Raw genomic sequence first — 27,153 nt, 5'->3', positions numbered from 1 at the left:
AGAAGGGGTATCTAACCATGCCTCAGTTGGCAGGACAGTCAAGGAACACTTCCTACATGCGCGTGTTACAGACATCCAGATAAACGAGGCTGTATCAATGGGAGGTACAAGGAGATGTTACGCAGATGGAGAGAGAGGCGTTTTGGAAAAGGAGAAGATGAGGTAAGTGCAGAATGAAGAACTAACACGACGCGTGTAGTAAACCGCAGGGCACACAATGCTGCAGGCGGCTCGGGCTACAAGGCGGGGTCAGTGACATGAGCTCGGCGAGGTGGGCAAGGTAACGTCTGTGAATGGAGGCGCCTGGGGAAGATGGCACAGACTGGCTGAAGCTTCTTGCTGTGTCACTGGAATTGCGCAGGTTGTTGAAAAAGCACAAGGCCAGAATGGGTTGTGTACATGGGTTTGGAACAGAGAATTATAGCAAGCACTTCAGTCTAATAAAGGGTATAGGGGAAGATGGTGAACTAGGTGTCAATTGTTAATATTGTGTCCGATGAAACTTCATGCTGTTTTGTGTGTTCAGCCAGGTCAGAAAATCCTGAAGATGACAGAGGTAGAGTATTAAACCCGGAAGGTTGTTCAATCACAGAGGCTGCATATTTACCTTCTGCCACCCTCCCATCAGTCCTGTAAAATGGAACAAGTCACTTAGATAAAACCCTACTTTTTGGAAGCACAGTACCTTCTCCCCCTCCTCCAAGAGGCGCAGCAGGGTGGCGTTGTCCGTCTTCTCCTCTTCTTCTATGGAGCCGCCCTCAGCAATCTGGTCTTGCAGCTGCTCCTGGTTCTCCTCATCTCCTCCATCAGGTGCAGAGCGAGACCGTTTCAGAGGAGGCTTGACCAGACCTACAGGATAACAACCAAGGGGGCCGTGACCTTGCAGGGCCATTTGGGAAGCCGTTTGGTCTCAGGCAGTCCCTCCTACTCATCTCCAATTTGAGACAAGTCGGAAGGTGTAGGGAGGCAGCACAGATGAGTGGTTAACAACATAGACTCTGCAGTTAAACAGCTGTGCGACCTTGGAGAATTATTTGCCCTCTCTGAACCCATTTTCTTATCTATAGAACTGAGACAGGAACACTGCCTACCTTAGAGAACTGTCGGAGGGCAAAATGAGATAATTCATGTAAAACAGCACTTAGCTTACGGCTATAAATAGTAAACCCTAAAGAAGTATCATATGATGATGACAGAGAGTTTAGCGTCATTAATGGTCTGTAAGAACTGTGCTGCACATGGACAAGTGTCACTGAGGGGATACCATGAATAAATGGTCAATTACTACCAGAAATAAAAATAAAGATAACAACTTATAAACATAATTACAAGAGATGCCAACTGCTTGGAGGGCCCATGAGGATTATATTAAGGCTTAGGTCACAAGAGGCAGTATGGTCATTCATTCATCAAATCATCAGGTTGTAAAGAAAAAGAACTGAATTCTTTATAATACAGGGACAAATCATTTAATTTGCAGGTTAAGGAACCATCTCACTGCCTACATTTTGATAACTTTAATAATCATCAAAGGAAATGGCATTAAAATCAGTTGATGAGATCCCAAAATACGAGAAGCACTGAAAATACACTCTAAATCCCACATTTAATTAAATTAATAGTCAGTTGTACAAAAAAAAAAAAAAATCATGTTAAACCTACCAATGATAGCTGCTCTAAGAATTCTGGAAAAGTTTAAGTCAGCCTGCTAGAATCTTATGCTTTGAATACATGTTATCAGAGGTTCTGATTTGCCTTGAGAGGAACCTTATTTTCACATATAAAGGAGTGTAATAAGTAAGCACGAGAGATCAGGTCCTGCTGGGAACATCCACAAGAGGAAAGCTTACAGCTGCATTATTTTGTTTTGATTAATCAAAACCTCCAACTCTATGTCTAGCATAACACCTTACATATCACAATCATGACACCAGCAGTTGTGGTTTTAGGTCAATAAGGGATTAGGAAAATGAGGCCAAGAGAAGTTAAGTGCCATTGACCCAAACACAAGCCGTCTAACTAACTCTGTGAATTATACTTTGGGGCTTATACCCAGTAAATAAAGCTTTAGGGCATCTCAATAATCTTGTTGGTGCAATGTCAAGAAAATTAAGAGGTTGTAAACTCTGTTCAACTACTAAAAGTCTCAAGGATTCTGAGTATTTTATATCAATTATGAAATGCTGAGTAAGTCAGAGTCATCATGAGAGAGGAGGTATATTATAACAAAGGAGAAATGAATCACAATTTTTGATGGTGTTTTTTGTCGAGATTGGTCATACACTATTTGTTTTTAATCTATGGGACATGAAACTGATTTTTAAAATGTTTTTATTGATTTCAGAGAGAGGGAGGAGAGGAAGAGAGGGTCAGAAACATCTATGATGAGAATCATTGATTGGCTGCCTCCTGCACGCCCCCTACTGGGGATCAAGCCCGAAACCAGGGCATGTGCCCTGCCTGACCAGGAATCAAACCACTGAGCACACCGGCCAGGCTGATTTTTAATTTATATTAATTTATATTCTGGGGATTTATTTATAAAATATGTCAATAGTTTTGAATTTATGGTGAATCAGAAGCTTAAAAAAGTTAAAACAATGGATTGATATATTCAATATTGACCAAATCCCAATTTTGTGCCAGTCATGTGCCAAAAGCTTTAAGATGAGCTGAAAAATAATCTCTGCTTCTGAGAAACTAATAATTTAGGAAATCATAAAGCAGTGAAAAATCACTGAAACTGCTGTGAGATGTGAGCAAAGTGCGGTTGTTGGACCGGGAGTTGGAAAAGGCTCCAGAGTAAGATGACTGGATTATTTCCCAGTGTCTCTGAGACTGGGGAGGGTTTGGTAAGGTCCAGATCACGGAGAAGCTGTAGAACAGGGCAGAGCGCACACATATGCAAAAGTAAAGAATCAAAATGCCCATGGCCACTTTAGTATAATTCATCACTGTATGTTCGTTTTACTAAGCTCATAAAGTGTAGATTTGGAAGGAAGGAAGGTCATCATTGCATACTGTTGGCTAACATGCACTAATGAAATATTTTTAGTAGCTGTTTTAACTCTATAAATATTTACTTATTTATCAGGGCTTAAAGGAAAGTATCAGGTGCCACTGAGAATTCTGCAAAATACAATAAAAAAAGAATTATCAAGCCAGTGGGCACACTGCATTCATCTGTAGGCAATAAAGGGCTAGTTGCTTTAGTTCTGATACGGAAATTAATTTAAAAAAAATGTTTTTACTGATTTGAGAGAAAGGAAGAGAGAGAGAAAGAAACACTGATGTGAGAGTGAAACATCGATCAGCTGCCTCCTGCATACCCCCTAATAGGCATCAAGCCCACAACCCGGGCATGTGCCCTGACCAGGAATCGAACTGGTGATTTCTCTGTGTACAGGATGAAGGTCACTGAACCACACTGGCCAGGGCAAGAAATTAATTTTTAAGAAGAGTGAGAAGGTCTAACATTTATGGGTAGCTTTAAGGTTGGCAACTATTTACAGTTGCTCCTATTTTCATATACATTCAAATATGAGGAATGTTTTGAAGTTGAAATCCAGAGAAGGCTGACCTTTGACTTTGGCAATAGTGTCTTCACCGTGCTCTGGTTCTTGCTGAGCAGCTTCACCTTCTGAACTCTCTACAATGGCATCTTGGACAATGGCTGGATTGCCAGAGGCGAGGCGCATGTAGTATTCTTTACTGTCATAACTTATGGCTCTTCTGTACCTAGCAGGTTTCTAAGAAATAACAAAGAGAAAAGAACTCAAATAATTATCTTCAAGAATGAAATATAAGCTTCCCAAGGGAAGGTATAGTGTCAAGACTTCTTTATGTGTTATCGTTTTTTCTAGGGATTTTAATAGACTGTATTTATACACAGTAAATCCATAGATATTTGGGTTAAGTTTCTTTATTTTTAAATTCCATTGATGTTTAAGACATACATAAAACAATATTAGCAGTTTTGTTCTTGCCGAAATAGAAATAAACCATCTCTAGTCAAATAGCATTTTCACGTTAGTACAGTACGGCCTCTGCGATGTATCAGAAAACCTCTCTACAGAGCAGCGTGGGGAGTGCCCAGTGTGGGAGGGCAGAGTTCCACGGGGATGTCCATCTGCGAGGAGCCTGGAACTTTGCTTCACCCAAGCACAGTAAGTGGGACAGGCAGAGGGGGCCAGCCATTTAGTTGGAGGCATCTGTGTGAGTGTTTACTGCAGATATTTGGAGGGAGAGACTCAACTGCCCGCTCTTTCGCATGTTCCTAGTCTCGCTAGAACCATGGAAATGGCCCAAACCTTCAGGAAATCCTGTCAACACAGTCAACCAGCGTCAGGCTGGATGGCGCTCCCTGGCTGGTCTGCCATTCTGAGCTCCTATCTCCATTTTTTAAAACACCCTCACTGGTTGTGTAGAAGAATATGATCTATAAACTTCCTAACTAAATGAGTATATCAAGAACATATATAAGTCCATTTTGAAGAAGAAATTTATTAGCTGGAAACATTTAATCCTTTGGTATGATATAAGAGCATTTCTTTTTCAGGATAATTAACATTTACCCTAAAAACAGGTTGTCCAATTGACCTAAATCTTTTTTTTTTTTTTTTTTACATAATACAATAAAAAAATAGTAAAGTCTAAAATTTCCTACAAAAATGTAAAACCAGCAGAAAAAGTTTATATGTATAAAGGTTTCTCAATCAGAATTAGACCCAGACTTTGTATTAATAGTTAAGAAGATGGAGTTTGAAACATGCTGTAAAATGTTCCCTTTGTAAACATTATTTTACTTCTCCTTTTCTATGAATAAGAGTATCTAATTTAAAATAGTCTATTGGCCTACTCTTCAAATTCAGTAGTCAATATATATTGTCTACAACAATGCTTATTTCAAGCAAGACTTTTTAAAAATAATGATTTCAAACTGAAGTAGAAAACAGTGCCCAATTGATTGAAATACTTAGACTAAAATACTGAACCAATTTTGAGATAAAAGGATACCTAACTAAAGCCCCACTGGCCTACTTTTATCTTCAGAGGCAGAGAATAAGGAGAGCTGTGAGCTAACTGAAGAATGGTATGCAGCAAATGGAAACTGAAATATATTACATAACAGGAAAGTATGAAAATAATGTAAAATAATATCACAATTCTGGAAGGATCAATCTGATGAGCAAACTGATAAGAATATTGCAATATTTTCGAAATGAAAGAAAGGTAGTAAACTTTGTACTGAAACAATTCTACATGAGGTATAACAATTATCTTCAACTCAAAATTGTTCATTTTTAAAAGATGAAAGCAGAGTTAGTGATGAGCAAGACAATGAATGAACACATTGGGACAACATCTACAGACTGAAACTTGGAACCATAAGCGTTTTCCCTAAATATATTGAGGCGTACTTCTGTGTTCTAAAGAACTACATTTTTTACTGAATTATGTACAGAATCTTTCTGGGGGAAAATTATAATTTATAAATTTATAGAAGTTATAAATTTATTAACAAATTAAAATAAATTTAAATTGTATTTTGAAAAGTGATCATATACTCTTAGTTTACATTAGTTCCTTATAATTAAAAAAATAATTTTAACAGAGGAATACCCTTGCATTCTCAAAATAACCAGTTTAGTATCTAGAAAAATTAAATGAGTAATTGAAAAAAAGAGTTGGAGGTGTCAGGCTGCCCATTACTAACATGCGCCAGAACTTGTTAGTTTCCGTATGAAGCCATACACATTTTACGGTGAGAGCAGTGAATACTCCGCCTGTTAGTGAGCAGCACACAGACCCCAGGAAGCTAATTAGAGCAAAGCCGAGAAAGACCAGAACAGTTCTCAGCATGAATGAAACCCACTTTTCAACTCTAACGAACTTACAGGAAGAGCAAATTGAAAGTCAATCTTTTAGGTTAGTCTAGTCTACCATGCACTAAAAACGAAAACCCCAAAAAACCAAAACCAAAAAAAACAAAACTGCAAGTATTTTACATTCTTTTATGGTAACTCGTGTTTTACCTTTTGAGGAATGATATCATCGGGAGTCTCAGGCTGTTTACTTGGGATCTCAGACTGAAAACAGGGTATCAAGTATAAACACATCAGAAAAAAAAACATAAAAGAAAAACACAAACACAAACTTTTCTTGAGGACTGTATGGAATAGGAAAATGTACTCATGCAAAGAAAATTAACAGGATATCCTAGGCTGCTTGAAATAATCACTGAGCATCTTGTGATTATTTTCTCAATGATCAAGAGTAGCTTTAGAGTGAAACTAAATACACTAATTCTCAAGGCTACTTACTGAACAGGACATACTTAAAAACCACACAGACACAACCTCAGCACTGGCTGCCATTGTCATGAATGATTTACAGGCAACTCTTCACATGGCTTCAAAAGGAAAAGACTGGATAATAGGACCCAATGCTAGCTATTACCTTCCACCTACCTTCACCGTGCTCATCCCCCAGATCTGTTTTGTTACAGGAGCAACTGGTTTACATGATTATTTACACTACCCCCATACCAAAGAAATCACTAAGTGCCTGTTATTAAAAAACATCCTCCCATAAAAGCCCAAGGCCCTTACATCCTTCACTACCTCCACAGCTATGACCCCAGGAAGGCTGGAAGCAGAAGGCAGGCAGGCCGGATCATCAGCCTCCAAACCAAAAGTTTTTGAAGGGTACTTTTAAAGAATTAGGTACAGAGGGAAGTGGGGGCAGGGGCTGGGTGGAGGGGAGAAAGGGGGAGTGGGGACACCTGTAATAGTCAACAATTAAAAAAAAAAGAATTAGGTGGCTGCTTTATATTTCATTCTCAGAATAAAATCCTGATTAACAAGAGGAAAATTTCTACTGAGCTGTAACGTGTGGCTTATGCAGGTAAATGCACAGACAGCTACAGACAATAATGCACCTAAGAACTACTTCCAATTTTTTTTCCTTTTCAGTTTATATCTGAGGATGACTTCTAGTATCTTTCTCTACAGTAAACATGAGTAGGCAAAATGCTTTCACAGATGTTTGCTTCCCTAGCAAAACAAGCACTGAGCTACTGGACATGCTTTCAAATACTTCACATGGTTTCAGTAAGCCTTTCTTTTTCACAGCAAACTTTTAAAGGCATACCTTATACTGAAGAATACTCTTTAAAATATACATGCATGTTCTTTATGTTGATAAGAGTTTGGGTTACACAAGGGTATACTACACATCTGTTAAAACTCACTGAATGGTACATTTAAGATTTGTGTGTTTCAATGTGTGTAAAATTTATATCAATAAAAACATAATTATAAACAAATACTGAACTCTATTAATATGCATGTGGAAATGCACAGGGTATTGATTCTGCAACTCACTTTGAAATTCCTAGAGACACAAGACAAAATGCTAGACAGATGTGTGATAAACCAATATAGCAAAATGGACCAATTACTCCTGTCAAACCCAACTCTGATATCCACTACATACCCTTCAACCGGATTGTGGGCAGGGTCTGACATGTACACTCTTACACTTTCTCTGCAGCATATGATACAGTGCTGCTGGTTTAGTACATATGTGCTCAGTGATCCACTGACTAACTGAAGTTCTCATTTTACTAAAAGGTAGTACACCTAAGATATATGTTATAGCAATAATTTTAGTGCTCTCTTTTATTTAAAAATTTAATATATTATTGTTATAATTATCTTTATATGGAAATCTCAATTTCTCAAAGTCAGTATTTCTAGAAAATAATTTTTTAGTCCCTTTACTTCAAAATTTTCTATAACACTGGCAACAGAGTTTCCTGAATGAGTTGCTCAGTTTCTGAGTCCTGTGACATCTATATATTATATGAAAATATATGTGGAGGCAGCTATGAGAGAATCCCTTAATTAGAAAAGGATCCTTCTGGTAAGTTGTCTACCCTTCTGCCCTGAGCAACCCAACATTAATAGGTAGACACCAAGATTTTTATTCCAATTATATTTGTAAAGAATAGCAAATTTTGTTTGAGATTATTATTCTGTGAAAAAAAGGGGATTACAGAATTAAAACCTAGTTTTAATGGTTAAAGATTTTCTTAATGGCAAAATATGTAATCTTATTTCCTTCTATAGGATTCAGGGTAGTAAGTCAATTGCTTAAAAACAACCAGATTTTATATTTTCATCATATCTTAGGCTCACATCGTAACAATATCTATAACTGATATTACCACTTAAAATATAGAATTATACTGCAATTTAGTTTAGCTCTTTTAGGCATCAAAATTATCCCCCAAGGAAAGTCCCTGTGTAGAGAAGATAAATTATTTTCAGGTAAGAATACAGAATTTTCTACATATACCAATTTTTCTCAGGACATAATTATCACTGTTGCTTTTATTAAAATAATTGTAGTTGAGAAATCTTCAAAGCTTTTGAGTCTGTGGCAAATAAAAAACACTAAAACGTGTTCTATATTCTATAAACAAACATCCAATTTAAAATCAAGAAATAAAGTCCAAAATTTAGAATAGGCAAGTTATTTTTTATATAGTATGTAATGTTATCGAGGTTTAAAGAAATAAAGCTTTAATGACTAAGAAAAAGTACATGATTCATTTCTAACATATCTAGAATTTTAAAACAAGAAAACAACTTTTTAATCATCACGGTATTCTTTCAGCTTAAGAAACAGGACCACTGGAAGTAAATGTTACTTAGAAACAGTAATTATTCTTAATCAATAAGGCAAATAATCAAACCATTTGCCCTCCCTCCAGGTGAAGCCTGCTTACCTATCAAGAGGCTTCAGAAGCAATTTTTAGGTTGGCACATACCTGTTATATTACAAAAAGTACTGACTATATTTTATAAAGATTCATGCAAGGAGGGCAACACATTTATTGGAACCTAAAGGGAAGAAAGATTGAGCTCTACCTCTGGGGGGCAATATTTAATATTTAATAAAGTTCAGGGGTGGTGGATTTACTATGGGGTTAAGAAAGCTTAACCTTCAACAGCCTTCACTTCCCATGGGCTCCTTTCAAAACCCTGGAAGAGGGGCTGGCCCTAGTAATTTTGTATTCATAACTTTGTACTGTTTTTCTTATAGAGTCCCCCCAACTCCAAGTTGTATAAACTCTGGGCCCCATAAAATCAGGCTCTAGCCCTTTTTAGTGGAAAAATTTCAGAATTAGAAAATTCCACACAATGAACAAGAAGCAATGGATATCTATAACTTAGGGAGAGAGAATGCTGGTAGTCAATTCAATGAAAACCTATTAGGTTCTAGGTACTCTGTTAGCATCAGAAAGATAAAGCCTAATAAATAGTTTCTGTATGAAAGAAACTCACTATTTACAGATGTCACAAAACCACAAAACATCAGGATCTTTTCTTTTTCAAAAATGACCCAACTTCTGTCAACATTATACATGACTCCACTACTTGGTAGCTGTGACCGAGAAAGAGTTGCTAAACTTCTCTAGGTTTCTACTCCTCATCTGTAAAGTTGGGATGATTAATTGACTATACTTCAGGGGCTGTGAGAGACGTAAACGAAATTGCGTTTGTAAACTGTAGAGTGCTTACAAGTGTTCACTCTTCTTTTTTGGTTTTATAATAGAAGTCAGTGGGACAGCAGTTGCTTCTAGTTTTTGGAATTTCTTTGCTGTCAACATTGCCAGATTGCACATTCCATAAAACAAATGTAGATACTCAATGACATTTTAGATCTATAAAAGATTCTGAACTAGCAAAACCGAAATATTCTTTCAGAAGATTTCATCATAGCAGATTAACCTAGATGTGTGCATGAATTCTGTATTCTATAATCATCTCCTCTATCCAGCGCCTTTTCCTATTTTGAAGTGTATCTCCAACACTTCTGGACTGTGTTGTATTTCCCAATATGTAACCCATATGGTTAAAAACTAAGTTCCATATGATATATACCTATTTCTGAGAGTGTCTGTTTAGATTTCACAGGCTGGTAAACTCCTTTGCTTAGTTAAAATGCTAATTAAGGTTGTAAGTGTACAACTCTAATAGTGAGTTAATCACATATTTAAGAGAGTACATTTATCATACACAGGGTGTAACAAGAGTAGGTTTACAGTTGTGAGTAAGCAAAACAGGTTTTTTGTATTATTATTTATTAATTACTGTATTTCTTATATGAACAACTGTAAACCTACTTTTGCCCTGCCCTGTATTTTAGTATTTTTGAATGGATTCAATTTAATAAGTATTAGTTCAATAAAAAATATTTTTATGAAATCAGGCTTACATTCTGAATCAATTATTTATTTGGAAGGAAAAAGATTAAGAATTAAGAGACTGTATTGCTGGTTTGCTCTGATGAAAGCAGGTGCTAGTAAAAGGCTGCAAAAATAAGGGTGGATTAATTTTCTTACATAATGCCTTGGTATTAGAAATTTTGGCATTTTAAGTTACAATTGAACTAAATATGGCATTCTGGACAGAACTGAATAGCTCTGAGAACAGTAGACGTTAGGGAGCTATCTTGAAAAATCTTAAGTAACTATATATGAGCAGGTCTACAACCTATATTCTAAGTAGCATCAGGACAGAGGCAGAATCACTGAGCACAAGTAAATGGAGCCAGGGTTTTGCCAGAAGGAAAAAGGGAGGATTGGAACAATGCAAGTTGCTTCACATTACATTACCTGGACTCATATTCCAAGTCTCCTTTATAAATCTTAGTTCTCAAATGAAGTTTTTAATAAAATATAGTAACACTTCTACACTGGGTAAGCAGTTGGACATTATGAGCTCTCAGATTCTAAAATCCTATTAACCAAATACCCAAGAAGAATGTTCATAGGTGGATGATCCTTTGTAGTGATAAGAGTTTCTAATTGGGTATAGGAGTTACTCTAGATTTATTTAGAATACTCTTCATTTTAGAGACAGCTAAAAACTAGGGTGAGACAAAAATATGAAATACATCCCCTAGGAACCTTCCCGTTCAGGGATTAAGTAAGCATAGGGTGGCCAGATTCTTGGGGAGGGGGAGAATCTTACAATATGCTTCTCCAGACTATCTTTTTAAAAAGTCAGAATAATTTTTTTGAAAATTTAAATGCCATTAAAAGAAGACATGAGAATCTTATGTTTATCAATAAGATACATAGATTTTTAAAAAAGTCATGAAACTAAACTAAAAGTCAGGGGTTCTCTGGAGCTGCCCCGCCCATTACGGTAGCCTCTCCCTACATGTGGTGCCTGGACTGAGACGTGCTGTTACGCATGAAACACACATTGCATTTTGAAGACAGGGTACAAAATAGTAAAATAGCTCATAAACAATGTTTTTATAACTGGTTACACATCGACATGATAGTATTAGGAGACTGGATGAAATTATCTGTGAGAAATCCTCCAAGTTGTGATTCCATGACAAAAGTGAATTTCTAAGGAGGAAACCACTATTCATTTTGTAGGCAAAGGATTATTTTTGGACACTGAAGAGCTGAATTACTATTTAGAAATGTTATGAGGACTTTCAGAATGAAATTCAGAGGATGCTATACTCCTATGTTTTCTCTTCTTAAATTTGTAGTGACCTTATAGCGAAAGACTCTATTTTCCCAGATATAAGTACATGATTCCGGAATCATTATCAGCTTAGGCAAAATTTTTTTTAGTCTTGTGAAAAATCCTGAATGAAGGCTTTGGGGAGGGTAACTTGTCTGTATAAAAAGGAACTTAAAGGCAAATGTTGTTTGTTTTAAACCCATTGAGTTGGTGGTGAAGCTTCTTAATGTAAATGGAAAGATCCATATGTTCGGGCTATTGTCCTTCAGCTGCTCTTTACGTTTTTTTAATGGATACTCTTAGTGCCAATGCTCATTTTATTTACTTAACACTCACTCATATAGGGCTCATTTTGTGCAAGACACTATTCTAAGTACTTTACAAATTTTAACTAACTTAATCCTAACAGCTTTTGAGGCGAAACCATTATTTTCTCCATTCCAGGCATTAGGAAAGAGAAAGTGAAAGAGGTCTGACGACTGGTACTAAGTCACTCAGCACGTCGAGGGGCAGAGGCGGGTGTGAATCCAGCAGGCTGGCTCGAGTCTGCGGTCAAACCACTTCACTGCCACGTCTCCCCGTGTCACTGCTGCATCCTCTTATTCCACCGCCACCACCCCGACACTATCAATTTAATACAGTACACTGAATTTTCAAAATTAGATATTTTAGGTAACTGACCCAAGGAAAGGTGCTTCCAAAAAAGAAAAAGCCTCTGAAGCACCATTATAAACGTATTTCTGCATACTCACCGCCACATTGGTCTCCTGTTCCGTTTCTGGCACGTAAGGGTAATGGTTATAAAACATATCATTTCGCACCATTTTCTTCCTCATTCTGCAGGGCCCTTCTGTCATCTCCAACATCCATTTGTCTAGATGGGAGCCGATGGGGGGCCCCCACAGCCCTCGCTCCCGCAGCAGCTCATACTCAATTTGGCACCATTCCTCGGTCACGTACTTTAAGGCATTTTGCTGGCGCTGGGGGGAAGGAGTCTAGGTTGGTTTTTGAGCAAAAGCAGGAGTAACAACGAAAAGTCTACAAATAACTTAAAACGAAGTTAATATCTGGAAATAGAACCAATCCTTGTCATTTCCATCAATATTATCTATGGTTAAAGTAAGCTACCGATTTTGTGAGAAGGTGGGGTTTTGTGGTGGTGCAAGGTGATTATTTTAGCACCAAGTAAATGACAGGTGTGTACAGGGAAGGGCGAGAGTGCAGCTGAACATGAAGTCGAAGGAACTGTGTGGCTGGCGAACAGGAAAGATGGTGATATTACTATGAAAATATGTTGAAATGGTTGGTCCAGTGTGAGTTAATAAATATGGCAATTTAAGGATGAATCCCCTTCGCACCCCAAAATTGTAAAACAGCTACCAGGAAAAAAAACCCCTAGGAAATCAGATTAAAAAATATTGCCAACACACTAGATTACTGATAAGCTTTGTAATATTTTCAAAGATTTTAGATAAAGAACATAAACACGCAGCTCTTCACATTCACATAAAAAGTTTTAACAGTAGATAGTTATAACTAACTTAATGATTCATTGAATGTAGGTATTTTACCTAAATCTAAGAATAAAGATCTCTTTATATAACCAAAAATAAAGCTTAGTGAATGAATAATCATAAAATTACATGATATCATAGCAGTACTTATGTGTTCGGGGGTAGCAGAATTCCATAAAAAAACTAATCTAGTGTTATGACAAAAAAATTTAGCAATTCAGCATTCAGCAATCTTTAATAGGCCCCAAACGGTTGTTTTTGAAATAAAATATTTAGGATAAATTGTAAAGTAATAATCAATTCGCTAAGAAGCTTTCACTGAATTTATTTTTACTGACATATTCACCAACTACCTATATTAAAAACTTTATTTTTGGTTTTTTATGTTTTCAGAATTTTAATAGATTTCTCAGAAACTTTGATGAATATTTTCACAATCTCCTAGATAAGTCTGAAAGATAGGGATCTGTGTTATATTTTATTTTATTTTTTAAAAATATATATCTTTATTGATTTCAGAGAGAGGAAGGGAGAGGGAGAGAGGGAGAGAAACATCAATGATGAGAGAGTCACTGATCAGCTGCCTCCTGCACACCCCTTACTGAAGATCGAGCCCACAACCTGGGCATGTGCCCTGACTGGGAACCAAACTGCGATCTCCTGGATCCTAGGTCGATGCTCAACCACTGAGCCATGCCAGCTGGGCTGTGTTATATTTTAATTTTTATTAGGAACAAAGACTGCTATATGTCACTATTGAATGTCGATAGGATTCAGCTGTGCTGATTTCAAATCTGTTGATTTTTTAAATGCTCTTTGCCTATAAGAAATTAAAAATTTCTATCTTAAAACCAGTAGCCAATATTGTGATTATGAACTCTTACCTCTTGATGTTCCTTATATTGTGTGTCTACTAAGTCCCGAACAACAGCGATATGTGTAAACATCCACTGAGAAATCTCCTAACAATGGAAGGAAAAAAAAGTTTACTTCATGTATTTCCTGGAAAAAATGAGTTAACTATCTTTGAAATTAACGCTGAACAATTAGTTAAAATTCTGTTAAAAGGCACAACTACAAATAAACACAAAAAAACTCTGAAAGATTACTTACATGATGAAACTAATGGAGGATTGTGTGCTGAACACAGAGACTCTCCTCCTCCTACCCCAATGTCCCTTCAAGGAAGGGATTACTGCTGAGCTTCCAGGAATGCTGTCACTACTTTTAGGGATCACCTCAGCTGCGAGGGCTGGCGGGGACCCCACATCCAATGGCTGGTGGCTGGTGGACTTGGGGGTAAGCAGGCTCAGCCATTTCAGCTCAGTACAGGTCAACTCTGACGGGCCATCCTGGGCCCCTAAGCTCTACTTAGGTTGGCCGAGGCTGTCGCTGGCCCTGCACTGTAGCCTGACATTTCCCTGTGACCAATCCTGTTTCCATCTTCCACGGGTAACGACAAGGGCACCCCAATAAATAGACTGCACACTAAACTTCACCTCAGAGTGTGCCTCCTGGAGAACCCCAGCTGCCACATGGAATGACAGATGCACAGTTTCCCTCAGGCCCTCTTCCCACTAAGACTTGGGGATGGCAAAGGAAGAATGAGGAGGAATTAATAGTGGAAGTAGGAGAGTTAAAAAAAAATCAGCCACACGTATAGACAAGATTATTTTTTAAAAGCCATTTTGTTCTGCTATGGCTTTAACATTTACATAATTATCAATAACAAGATTATTGAAAGTTTGTATCATATATCAATATCTGAATCTCATCTTATGTCCAGTTATGTAATGTCTATAAATACACAACACTCACAATGCAATTTTATCGTAATAAAACAGGAGAAGTTCCCACAATCTGGGTTATTTCTATCTCTCTTCTAAAGCAAAACTGCAGAAAAGTTCCATTTCAAATCATACGTGTGTACATGTTGTGTGTTATATAAAACGCTACAATTAAACCTTAAGATATAAGTTTCTAATATCATCAGAGAAACTAAACAGTGTACCTGGGTGGAAAGACTGTGTTTATTGAGACCACTTTCCTTTCGATTCCTTCTTGATCCTGTTAACTTGGAAAGACCAAAGCCACTGCTGACGCGGGACAGCTTGGACTGAGTGGCGGGCACTAAAGCTTCTCCTCGACTTACACATTTCTTTTCATGGGCTATGACATTAAAATAAGATTATTTTACAATTTCTCCATGTATTTACTAGTCTTACTTTTAATACTTTTGCATCATGGTGACAAACCACAATTCTGTAGTTATCAGAAGCAGCTTATACTATAGCCACAGACATTCTCTTAGATATTACACATTTACTTATTGGTGATCTTGGATAAGAATAGCTGCTTGACAATTATTACACTGGATGAATTTACATTTAGTTGAAACTTCACACTTTGTAGTAATATGCAAATTTAATGAAATTGGTTTCTATGTTAATAACAATTCACAATCCCCTATCTAAAATCTTTGGTGCTGGGTATACTTTGCAATTCACGTTTTGAATTTTAAAAAGGTGATATGGTACATATCCTAAATATTATACAACACTACCACAGGGTCTACGGTGATAAGTCATAATTAAACACATCAGTATTTTTGCACAAAATGTATGAATATTCATACCAAGTAGAATAAATAAAGATAGGTTAGGTTTTGCTACCAAGTGAATTATGGGACAAAATTAATGAAAACACCTTGGGTTTTCAGGGTTTTTGAACTTCAGAATTAAAGACAGGGAATTGTAGACTCATAGCCAACATGGTGACCATGTGCACCTATATGCAACAGCTATGTGTACATCTCTTGGTCACATGATCTCTGTACACTTTCTTACCCAAATGGTTCTGCCAGCACTTCAAACCAGCTTCTTCAATGAGTGGCCTTGCTACAGCTATGTCCACGTGGCCCCTATCATTCACAGGTAGAGTGACTTTGAAAAGCTCCTCCAGGGCTTGTTTCTTACTATGTATCAATTCAGTCCAAACTCTATTAACAGCTTTTATGAGAAGCTGACGCCCTAGGAAATGAAAAAAAAAAGCAATCGATCAAAAACACAAAGTTAGTACTTCATGAATTACATCTAAGAATTTCAACTATCGTAACTAATTGTCAAAAAAAATGCTTCGTATCCTATCCAGATCAGTAAAAAGGATTATTTGGGAAACCAAAAATGTGGATGGCTACTTGGAAAATTTAAAAACCCCCACACACCTTATGTTCATGTAAAAGACTGCATTTTTATTCATAAAACTGGAAATCACATACATATTTCATTATCTAGCTTCTTCTATATAAGAAAAGGACATATCCCTCATTTAAAATTTTGAGATCTCAATATTTAAGGTACGCTCAAAATTCAGTTGTTCTTGAATATTTTGCAAAAGGAAAAAAATAATAAGCAAATCTACATTTTAAAGTTTTTACTACTAAATTCCCTCTGGTTTGGACCCCTTGCTAATTTATCTGACTCCTGCTCTAGACCCATTGATTCTGGCGCGCACCAGAATCACCTGGAGGCCTGCTGACTGCTGGTCAGGGTTTTTTGCTTTTCTAACAAGTTCCCAAATGCTGGGGATGTTGCTAGTCTGAGAACCTTGTTTTGAGAACTAATATTCTGAACAGTCAGTTCCTTGAGGGCAATAGGGGAGGGGTGAAAACAAGCACTGTGTTCACAGTGTCTGCGGTTCAAGAACTTTTGGCGAAAGAAGAGAGAATAAGTTAATGCTTAAGTGACCGAGAGGCCGAGTGCTGGGCCTCCACAGGATAAGACCATATGCGAAACCACCACATTGTACTGCTGGGGAGACAAACGCTACCATGATTATCAATTTTTTAACTAAACAATGTGGAAACAAGAAATCAATCCACCCAAAGACTTTCATGGATAATACTTACAAACTCAGCAGGAAAACGAAATTAAAAAAAGAGAGAATAAAAAAAAAAAGATAGCAGTATGACAACCTATCTCAGCAACATTTACCTCTAATGTGATGCGTCTAACTACCAACAGGCAGCCGTCTTTATGATAAGTGCCCAGTTAGTATTTGCACTAGTAATTGTACAAATGTAAATATCATTAAGTCTCCCAATGTTACTATAAGACGTTGAGGTCTAGCAATATCAGCGAGTAATGGTTTTCCCACGTTGGCATAAGGACATGCACGGTTCCTGCATCGGTGTTCGCCGATGGGCATGTCAGTGTATGCGCAGGTTTGCCCCACTGGGAGACTGACTGTCAGTGTTGCCCATCAATGAGAGAGAAGGGACGGGAAAAAGCTGAGGAACCCACCTTCACTAATATCTTGGCTGTAACCACCATCTGGCTCAATGTCAGAGGGGATCATGATGTGCCACGTAGTCATGCGGGCTTCTGCTTCCAGTCCAAATCCATCCACGTTGCTGAAAAATTAGTCGGTTTAAACTATATGAAGGAAATGATCGTAGCTAAAAAAAACTCTAATAACTAAGCATTTTCTGCAGACACAAGTAAATGTTGGCCCTATTACAAAGTTCCATAATTAACAGACTACACTCAGCAGATGCACAAAGTAGATGTCTAGTTTATAATAAAATGCCATTTTTAAGGGACGAGCTCACAAATCCATTTGACTAAATGTAATTAAACTACAGCATTGAGATGAACATCTTAATATTTAAGATGCTTTTTGATTATTAACATTTTTACCTAAAAATTACAAAAAGTTCATTTAAGAACATTTTCCTTTTATGCCTGAGCCCCTGTTCCCTCTCCAGTCTCTTATCACACCACTCTTTGCTCCCGAGCAGTGAAATTCAGTTCCCCAAATGCCTCATAGGCCTTCTTCCCTCTGGGCAATCACATAATGGCTCTTTCCTCCTACCTCACTCTTCCTCCACCTCTTTGGAGTGTTAACTGCCTCCTCAACCAGGTTCAATATGCAAGTCAGCAGGTGTTTCTTCCAGGTTAGGGGCACCTATGACATGCTCCCAGATCACCTTGCTTCCAGCTTATGGCACCCAGCACCTGACTGGTCTTGCTTAGGTATCTGTCTTCCCTCCTAGGCTGCATGCTCCAAGACCCTGCCACGGCGTCTTGCTTCCTCACATACTGCTCTCTAATTCAATGCCTGGACCCCAGCAGACACTAAGGAAACAGCTGTCAAAGCAATCAAGGGAAAAATACTAATTTCACCCATTCAGCATACACCATTATATTTATTCATTGCATTCTTTTCTTTTTAGTTCTCTTAACTTCCAACAACGTGTATTTTATTTACTTAAAAAACCCCAAAAAACCTCGCTATTTCACTGTATTCCAATGTATTTTATTTACTTTAAAAGCAAACTCTGTTTTTAAGATTATATAAGTGACATGGTGATTAATGAGAAATTGAAAGATACAGAAAATTAAAGGAAAAAAATACTCATTTCATTGCAAAAATGCAACACTTGTCATTTACCTTTTGCATGAAGTTTTAAATAAAACTGAGATTAAAGGAAAAAGAAATGTTATATCAATGAAAATAAAACAAAAAGTTCTGGTGAAATAACAGCAAAGACAAATTCAAGGTTGCAAACGGAGCCTAAAGGAGTTACCTTCCAACATGTAGATTAATAAGGCAGTGAGCCAGACAGCTGATGAATTCTTGGTCATGGTTCCCAGGCCCGAGGATCAAGTTCCTGTTCACAGTTAGGACCCGGAGTGAGTCAAGGAGGGCCACTTGCTGCGGAACAGTTTTGTGCGCCCGTGAGAACTGATACAGGATGGTCCTATTGAGGCAGTGATAAACTGCATCCAGGGACAATCCCTGTGATCTTCTTTTTGACTAAAGAGATGAAAGATACTTTATTCAGTAAGATGGGCAAAAATAAAAGATCTGATTATCATTCACACATGAACATTTATTAAGTTTATTATGCACCAGATGACATGCTAAGTACTGGGGTGCTAAGCTAAAAAATATAAAGCTGTTGCTATTATGGGGTTCAGAATCCAACACACACACAAATGTAATTTAATGTGGTGAGTGCTATGTAAAAATACATCTCCCAGTGAGGAGAGCTGATACCACTCCTGTGGGGCAGAGCAGCCTCCTAAGAACATGAGGAAGTGCCGTCTGGGTAGAGTCTCCCACAACACAAGTTTTGTTAGGGTGAATGACTTCTACTCAAAATTATTGGGGGAAAATTATCTAAATTTTTAGTAAAAAACTTTTGATATTCCAGACTCATCCCCTCACTTGAACTTTTCTTTTTGGCTCAAATACAAATTTAGCTCTTAAATAATTCTTAGGTGACAAAAATAAGCCTACCTACCATATGCTAATAAAACATGATCTTAGTATTTCCTACTCCCACCTTCAAAGGAACAAGGACTACAATAGACTTTATAAAGATTCAATTATGTGAAAAATGAATTTGAGCCAACATGCTTATAAAAGATAATAGCTCAAAAGGTTACTGTTTCTTGAAAGTTACTCATTCTGTTCATAAAAAAGAGAGATTCAATTACAAGAAGAGACTATTCCTTTGATATCAACTCTTCATGCTCTGTTAGCCCTTACACACTGATGCAGCATACTGTAAAATACATCAAACTGTATTAATTTATTTCAATTAAAATGAACTAGCAATCTGGGCAGCAAACAGCAATACCTGTGGGAAGAGAGTGAGAGCCCACAGCCTGAGAGAACCAGACAACTTCACAAGGGACACACTGGCACCAGGGTACGGGTAAGGGGCGGAAAGGGTTACAAGTCTACATTTTTTATTCACTTTTAATAAGCTGAGTTTCATGTTAAGTGTTAACATTCATTATCTTATTAGTTACACTTATTTCCAACAATTTTGACACCTTAGGCAAAGTTTTTCAATTGGAAAACATGTATTGTACAAGTAATAGTGACAATGGATTACCTGTGCAATTAGTTGAATTATAAAATCTATAAGAAGTTTAGATTCTTTGTTGAACATGCCTTGCCAAAGCTTGTCCACCACACGCTGTGTGAAATAAAACACATTGTTCACCAATACCTGGTAGCTTCCTCCACTGGTAATAGGCAGAGATGCATCTTCCCCTAAATTCCAGCAGGAAAAAGATGTCTAAGAAAATTGGTATCTACCAGCATAAGACCAGATCCTCACACAAATCAGGCTAAGGCGAAATGAGTACATCTACCGCACTGAGAAATAAGACCAACAGCTCTCGTGTGCTACTTTAAGAAAATGACGTTCATGGCTAGAAATCATAATAAATGTTGGAAGAAATAACTTCTGCCGGATAAAAGTTTTCTAGATTGAGACTGTGAGGTCTCATTGCTTTAAGACCGTCTGTGATAAGCAAACAGTTCTTCCACTTAAACTGCCAGGGACAGATGATCTCCGCTTCAGAGAAAAGTTAAGTCAGCCTATTAGCTGTAAACTAATAAAGGGTAAAACAAACTGGAAAACCAAACTCTCGCTTTTGGAGTAAATCTTTAATAGTGATGAAACAAAATAGGCAGGAGAGAGGTTCAGAAGAATTGTGAAAAATAAGTATCAGTGTGGTGGTGCCAAGGGGTGCCCGTCACCCCTCCACGGCTGTCACAAGCACCGTCTATCCTCTAAGAGCTGCCCCAATGTCTTTGGGTGCTTGCTATGCACATACGGCTTCAAGGCTAAAAGCAGAGAAAATGAATCTTACTTTAGAAATCGGGACAATGATTTAGTGAGTTGTACCTGGGACAGGGTAGAGGGGGTTTCTAGGGGTACTGGCGATGCGTTGAGAGGTTTTATACAGGCGTGTTGTTTGGGTGATAATTCATGGAGCTCTATGTTTATAAATTATAAGTATTACAATGAAAAAGTTCATGTAAAAAGTATTCGATATTCAAAAAAAGGTAACAGTTCATGTAATACGGTTTTTAAAGCATGTTTTCTCTCTCCTGTCCCCTCCTGCCACCCCAGCACCCACAGGTGCTCACAGCACGTCGAGTACTTCCTGCTGTTGATCTTTACCCCAGATTAACAGGAAAGCGCTGGGGCCTTTCCTCATCATGGAAAAATACCAGTAGGAGGGGGAAATGCACAGAAAGGAAGAAAAGGGATGAACTTAAAAAGGGTTGAGAGACAGAGAGTGATTATAGATACTTTTAAAGTGAAAATAAAACAGCATTACCCAGTAACACATCAGCTGCAAGCAAATGGTCCATCACACTATCCAAAATGTAAGTCTGAAATTCTTTTTGCTGAGTTCTTGTAGATCTTTCAGGAGAAGCCTATAAAACGTAGAATTAGAAACAGAACCAACGAAACAAAGATGAGGGCTCAACCATAATTACATTACTAAATATATCAAAGGATTAAAAAAAACTTACTCGTAAATAACATAAGATGACATATATTCTTATATTCTTTCTCTTATATTTCTGACCACAGAATTTAAAAAAAAATTCAAAGGTGAAACATCATCTTTTGAATCAATTCCTCCAAAAATAGTATTCTAAACATTACAAATATTTAATAAGTATGGGAAAATCTATTATTATACCTCACTTTCAAGAGATCTGGCAGTTTATAATAAGATATAATTTTAAAAATCATAAAGCTCAGTCCAGATCATAATAAACTCAAGGTGTTTAATGGGATAAGTAGTAATGAGTAGGGTGTTTTTTTTTCATTTTTTAATCCTCACTTGAGGATATTTTTTCCATTGCTTTTCAGAGTGTGCCTGGGAGGGGAAGAGAGAGAGAAACACTGATGTGAGAGAGACATCGATTGGTTGCCTCCCGCTCATGCACCGACTGAGGCTGGGGATTGAGCCTGCAACCGAGGTATGTGCCCTTGGCCAGAATCGAACCCAGGACCCTTCAGTTCATAGGTCCACACTCTAACCACTGAGCCAAATGGCTAGGGCAGTAATGAGTAGGTTTTACAAAATCTTAATTAGACAAAGTTTTGAAGTCTGCAATACAGAGGAACCATAGAACATAGAGAAGTAGCTTGCTCAGTGAACAATATTTACCTGATTAAAAGTACTCTTGTATTCTATAGGATTTACAGCTGGCTCAATCACCAATGGGCGTTTAATCCTGATTTCCTCTCACTGAAGCTGTTACAGGGAGTGATCGTGACCAGAATTTACACTTGTTATTGGCTCTAAGTGCCAAGTTCAAATGTTCTTGCTGAGATTTATAGTAACTTAACTTTTAAAGGACTTAAGATGTTATGAATACATGAATAGTTGTCTCAAAGGCGCTTGCTTTTTAAAAAACAAATTCACTGGACTATTATATACCAAACACAGTGCAGTTTTACGTACCTTATCTCAATCTGGAAAATCTCTCTTTGAAGTAGATACTACCGTCCCTATTTTAGAGATCAGGTAACTGAGCTTAGAGAGTTTAAGTCACAAGGTCAAGTCACAAATAGGATTCAGACCTCAGTTTCTTTTTCTTCTTTTTGTGTGTTTTTAAAAAAAACACAAGTCTTTTTTTATTTTTTATTATTTTTAAATTGATTTTGAGAGAGGAAGGGACAGGGAGAGAGGGAAACATCTGTGTGAGAGAGTAACATCGATCAGCTGCCTCCTGCACGCCCCCTACTGGGGACCGAGCCTGCAACCCGGGCATGTGCCCTGACTGGGAATGGAAATCGGTGACCCTTAGGTGCACAGGAAACACTCCACCAACTGGGCCATACCGACCAGGGCCAACCTCAGTTTCTTCTATACCAAAGTCCATGACCTGCCCTGCTGCCCCGTACTCTAACTACTAAAAATCTCCACGGTAAAGTTAAAGGCACCAGAGCGAATGCGCTCGGCCTCCTCGTGCGCTTGGATGACCCCGGCTGGCCCGCCGGACGCCAGGGTGAGCCTGGGCTCGGCTCTGGCCTCGGCCGTCAGAGCGTCTTCCCCTTGGAAACAGGGAAGCCCGTTAACATGAGTCTGCAAAGAATCAAAGCCTTCTTTCGGAGGCCTGGGGATACTTCGAAGGGCCTTCGAGTGCACAGGCCAAGCAGCCCGTGGGTGTCCTCTGCCCACGCGACAGCACTGTGGCTCTGGAGGCAGGGTGTCTGCTATTCTGCCTCTGCAGTGGGCTGAAGCCTTTAAAGAGGAGGGTGTGGAGCTTTGCCATGCTGCCCCAGTGTCCCTCTTGGCCGATTCTCTTCTCTGTTATTTTACAGGGCTCTCTTCGCCCACTTGCCCACTTTCTTTTGGTGTGTTTATCGCCCTGCAGTCACCGGGTGGGTTTCTCTCTGATGTGAACGGGGGAGGAGACGGCTGGAATAAGAGGAGGAGCTCCTCAGAGTCCAGAAGATTGCTACGGTATCAGACAGGCTCACCCCCAACAACTCAGCCCCCTCCTTTACCTTTCCTTCCGGAAACGTACAAACACTTTGTGACCTGCCCTCGTGCCCTTTCCTCCTGCTGCCCTGGTGGCAGCCACGTGCAGCAAACCCATTCACCCTCCACAGGATGCCGAGTGGTGACAGCGGAGGACAGTGAGGTACGGGGGCCGGGAGAAGACCACTGACACCCTGTGCAAGCTAACGCAGGCCATCTGGCTGTGTGAGTCTTGTATGCCAGGCCCTGTGTTATGAATCTTAAATGTATTATCTTAATTCTCCCAACAGCCCTCAGAGGCAGGGTCCACTTTTATGCCATTTTAAAGATGGACAAACTGTAAGAGGTGACGAGAACTGAGGTTGGCCAAGGTCACAGAGCTATAATCAGCACTCATTTAATTTCTCAAAACAGCTTTTGCTGGTTGATTTATATATATTTAACTTTCAAAACAATCATGTAGAGGAGACAGTACATAATATCACTCCCCAGGGAATGAATTTAATTCAGTGAGATAAAAATACTGATATAATAAACAGGGTCAGAATTCAAACCAGGTATCTCTTACTCTAAAACCCACGCTCTTTCTACTACACCAGACACCTCCCTTGTATTTGGCCCCAGTGCCACACTCAAGCCAGTCTACATGGATGGGAATCTTTTCTTTTAATAGACTGCTAATAAAGACAATTTCACATATTCTTTTGTAGATAAAATCAAGTAAGTAGACACTCTAACAATGAAGTTTCAACCGATGCCTCGCTCGAGTGCATCAGACTGAAAATGAGTTGGTTCAAACCCCTTCCTTCATGCAGATAAATGGTAAACAGAATAAGAAAATTCTCTTCTTGAATTTCTTTAGTGAGAAAGACTTCATAATCGTAACTTTCAAAACCATATGCTGGTAATTTACTTTTTTACACCATAGGAGGACACAAAGTGAATACTATTTTTACTAAATATTTCTGTATGTGTATTCTGTGTGGGTGTATTAGATTTGAATTTCCTCAAAGTATTTGTTAACTTTCAAAAGTAAATCTGTATCTCTCTTATTAGATGGTATCATGTCTTCCTGTTTGGGAACTGCCAAGGATGCCCTTATAGTTAAATGATTCAACCATACATAAAGAACACAGAAGGCACTGTGTGAATTTTGTGAGGAAGCAGGACATGTGAAAGCTGGTCTCTAACTTTAAGGAATTTGTAATCTATTTGGGAGTTTCCATCTTGACAGTCTTCTCCCTGAAATACAAATACCACCTGACTCTCCCCAGTATAACCAGACAATTCCACTGTGGGGCAAGTTAGTATCCACAACGAGAAGATTACCTCAAGGTTAATACGTTGTCACAAATTTTCCTTACTAAACAGTACAGAAAGCCAAAATAAGACACTGACATCATTTATGCATGGTTAGTTAATGGGATATCAGGGTTCCTCCAAGACTAAAACTGTTACTACTGGATATATACACTCACCCCATACCTTCCAAATATGTGTATTTTATTTCTTAGCTCAGTTATGCTTTTTTACACACACATCTTCTGAACTTTATTTTGTTATTTTAATTTTGTGTAGAATGCTTTAAATTCTTACCTGATGCACTAAGATACTGACCATCTCTTTTTTTATTTTGACAGTTTCCAAATACAAGTTCTACCAGGCATGCTTTTAAATTCTACCACAGGGATTACTGATGAAATTGACTATTTTTCTGGCAATATTAAACCCTGTGGTCCTAGTTAAAATGCTTAACATGACTGAAACCTAAATTACATTAGTGATTTCTTTCAATTGGCCAAACTGAGATCGTTTCCCATGAATAAGATAAAACATCTGCTGTGGTTTTAAGATTTCAAATAAAAGGTTAACCGTATTTGCCACTAGAGGGAGCAGAGAAAGTGCAGGTTCAGCTGCCGTACTGCTGAGAGCATGTAGGAAGTTCCTCAAAGAGACAAGCAGTTAGTCGTCTGCACTGATTGAATCTTTCATGAAACGTGCTATTTTCAGAGCCCAGGTATCCAAAAGCTGTTGGGTCAAAACCAGCCTATGCCTGTTTTTGTACATAAAGTTTTACTGCATCACACCCACGCTCATTGGTTTACGTACTTACTGTCTGTGGCTGCTCTCTAGCTCCAATGGCATAGTTGAATAGTTGTGACAGAGACTGTATAATCCACAAAGCATAAAATATTTACTATGTGGCCCTAACAGAAGGTTTGTCGATTCCTGGTCCAGGAAAAGGATGATAATGGGTGATAAGGGGACACACTTGCAGAAGTGAAAAGGAGAGAACTAAATTGATGGGGTATGTAGCACATCTGAAATAAAAATTACCATAGCCCATGCTATGTTCTGCCTATACAACCCAGAAGAATTAGACATCTGAAAGGTTTCTGGCACAAAACTTGCTTGGTTATTAATGTTCTAATTATAAAAACAATGCACAACAGATGTGAATTTATTTCTCTGTCTTTACCTCCAACAAAAGATCGATTAGTGGTGTCTGCTTGCTTGCAGGGGTGAGACAGAGGTTGTCTATTATTAAGACCCGCATGAAGTCAAAAACAAACTTCTTAGCTGGGTGGTTGGTCAGATACGTCTTGACGCCCACGTTGCAGTACTCAGACTGGCTCCTGTTCATCCCTGTGTCTGCTGCGAAGGCTTTAAATTCTTCCGCTGGGGACCCAACTTCATCATCGAGGTCTGTCACCTGGCGAAGTCAAGTGGAAACAGATGTTAATTTCATTCAATTTTATTTGGTAATTTTACTTCCATGTTTCTGAAGAACCAAACTGTAGGCCCAACAGTATTTTCCTTCCACACCTCCCTTCCATTAAGCTATTTAATGCATTGCTGCACTTTGCTTTACTTGGCCCTCCTGTCACAGTAGTCATCAGGTACTGTGTGTCACTGTATGTCACCCTCACTCAACACAGGCTCTTTCTCAGATTAAACTACTGACTGCCCACTAACCATATATCTGTTTTATGATGAATTTTATCTCTACTGTGGATAACTGCATTTAAATGAAATAAAATGAGAATAACTATGTTTGCACATTTGAAATACACCCACTGAGAAGTCAAATGTCACAGTTTCAAATAAAGACCTGGCAACAAATCCCCAAATAAATAAACAAGACAAAACAACAAAACCAGTGCCAATTTTGAGCCAAAAGAAACAGCAAAAAGAGCTAGAAGACAGAGGATGAGATGCTGACAAGGAAAAGACATTGAGGTATTTACTGCAGGTCTGTTTTTATAAAAAATGAGGATTTTAAAATTATAAATAAGCCACGAAGTTAAGGTCCTGTGTTATACTTGTGTTTATCCTAAAAACCACTACAGTCTTAGAATGAGCACTTCACCTTTATATAGGAAGAAAAATTAGTATGAAGGACTTAGTTTATTCTGGGCCCTGGAATAAGAGGTAGAAATAAGAGGAAACATGATGAAATTCAGAAACACTATGGAGGAGTAACTGTCTTTTGGGTTTGCTTTAAAGGATAACAGAAGTCTCTGTACTATACATGATTACAGTCTAATAATTTTCTACCAATCTTAGTACAAAATATGAAAACTAAATGTTGAAAGAAATAATAAAAAGGACGTATTTCATTTTTTTAGAGACATCAACTCTATAATTAACTTGTAAAGACTAAACCCAGAAAATGCCCAATTCCTGAGATAGATACAATGGAGGTAAATCTGGTTCGACTCCAGTTCTGTGGCCTGGAAAGAACATCTCACAACTACACAGCTATCA

The 27,153-nt window shown here is 38.1% G+C and overlaps 1 protein-coding gene across 3 annotated transcripts in view; it reads right to left on the bottom strand.

The window, feature by feature from the left end:
- The window catches only part of WDFY3 (WD repeat and FYVE domain containing 3), a 208,475-nt gene that overhangs the window by 35,746 nt on the left and 145,576 nt on the right, over positions 1 to 27,153 (bottom strand). For all 3 annotated transcript variants that reach the window (XM_016213051.2, XM_016213053.2, XM_016213054.2), the window contains 12 exons: positions 25,865 to 26,098; positions 21,220 to 21,319; positions 19,980 to 20,140; positions 18,660 to 18,889; positions 17,374 to 17,483; positions 15,919 to 16,101; positions 15,084 to 15,241; positions 13,957 to 14,034; positions 12,311 to 12,538; positions 6,036 to 6,089; positions 3,581 to 3,749; positions 686 to 849 (listed from right to left, as the gene is read on the bottom strand). In XM_016213051.2, coding sequence (XP_016068537.2) covers positions 686 to 849; positions 3,581 to 3,749; positions 6,036 to 6,089; positions 12,311 to 12,538; positions 13,957 to 14,034; positions 15,084 to 15,241; positions 15,919 to 16,101; positions 17,374 to 17,483; positions 18,660 to 18,889; positions 19,980 to 20,140; positions 21,220 to 21,319; positions 25,865 to 26,098 — 1,869 coding nt within the window. The remainder of the gene's footprint in view (positions 1 to 685; positions 850 to 3,580; positions 3,750 to 6,035; positions 6,090 to 12,310; positions 12,539 to 13,956; positions 14,035 to 15,083; positions 15,242 to 15,918; positions 16,102 to 17,373; positions 17,484 to 18,659; positions 18,890 to 19,979; positions 20,141 to 21,219; positions 21,320 to 25,864; positions 26,099 to 27,153) is intronic.

This window comes from Miniopterus natalensis, chromosome 1, assembly GCF_054644295.1.
Source record: "Miniopterus natalensis isolate mMinNat1 chromosome 1, mMinNat1.hap1, whole genome shotgun sequence".
NCBI classification, from domain to species: domain Eukaryota; kingdom Metazoa; phylum Chordata; class Mammalia; order Chiroptera; family Miniopteridae; genus Miniopterus; species Miniopterus natalensis.
This window is presented reverse-complemented; position numbering and strand designations above follow the sequence as displayed.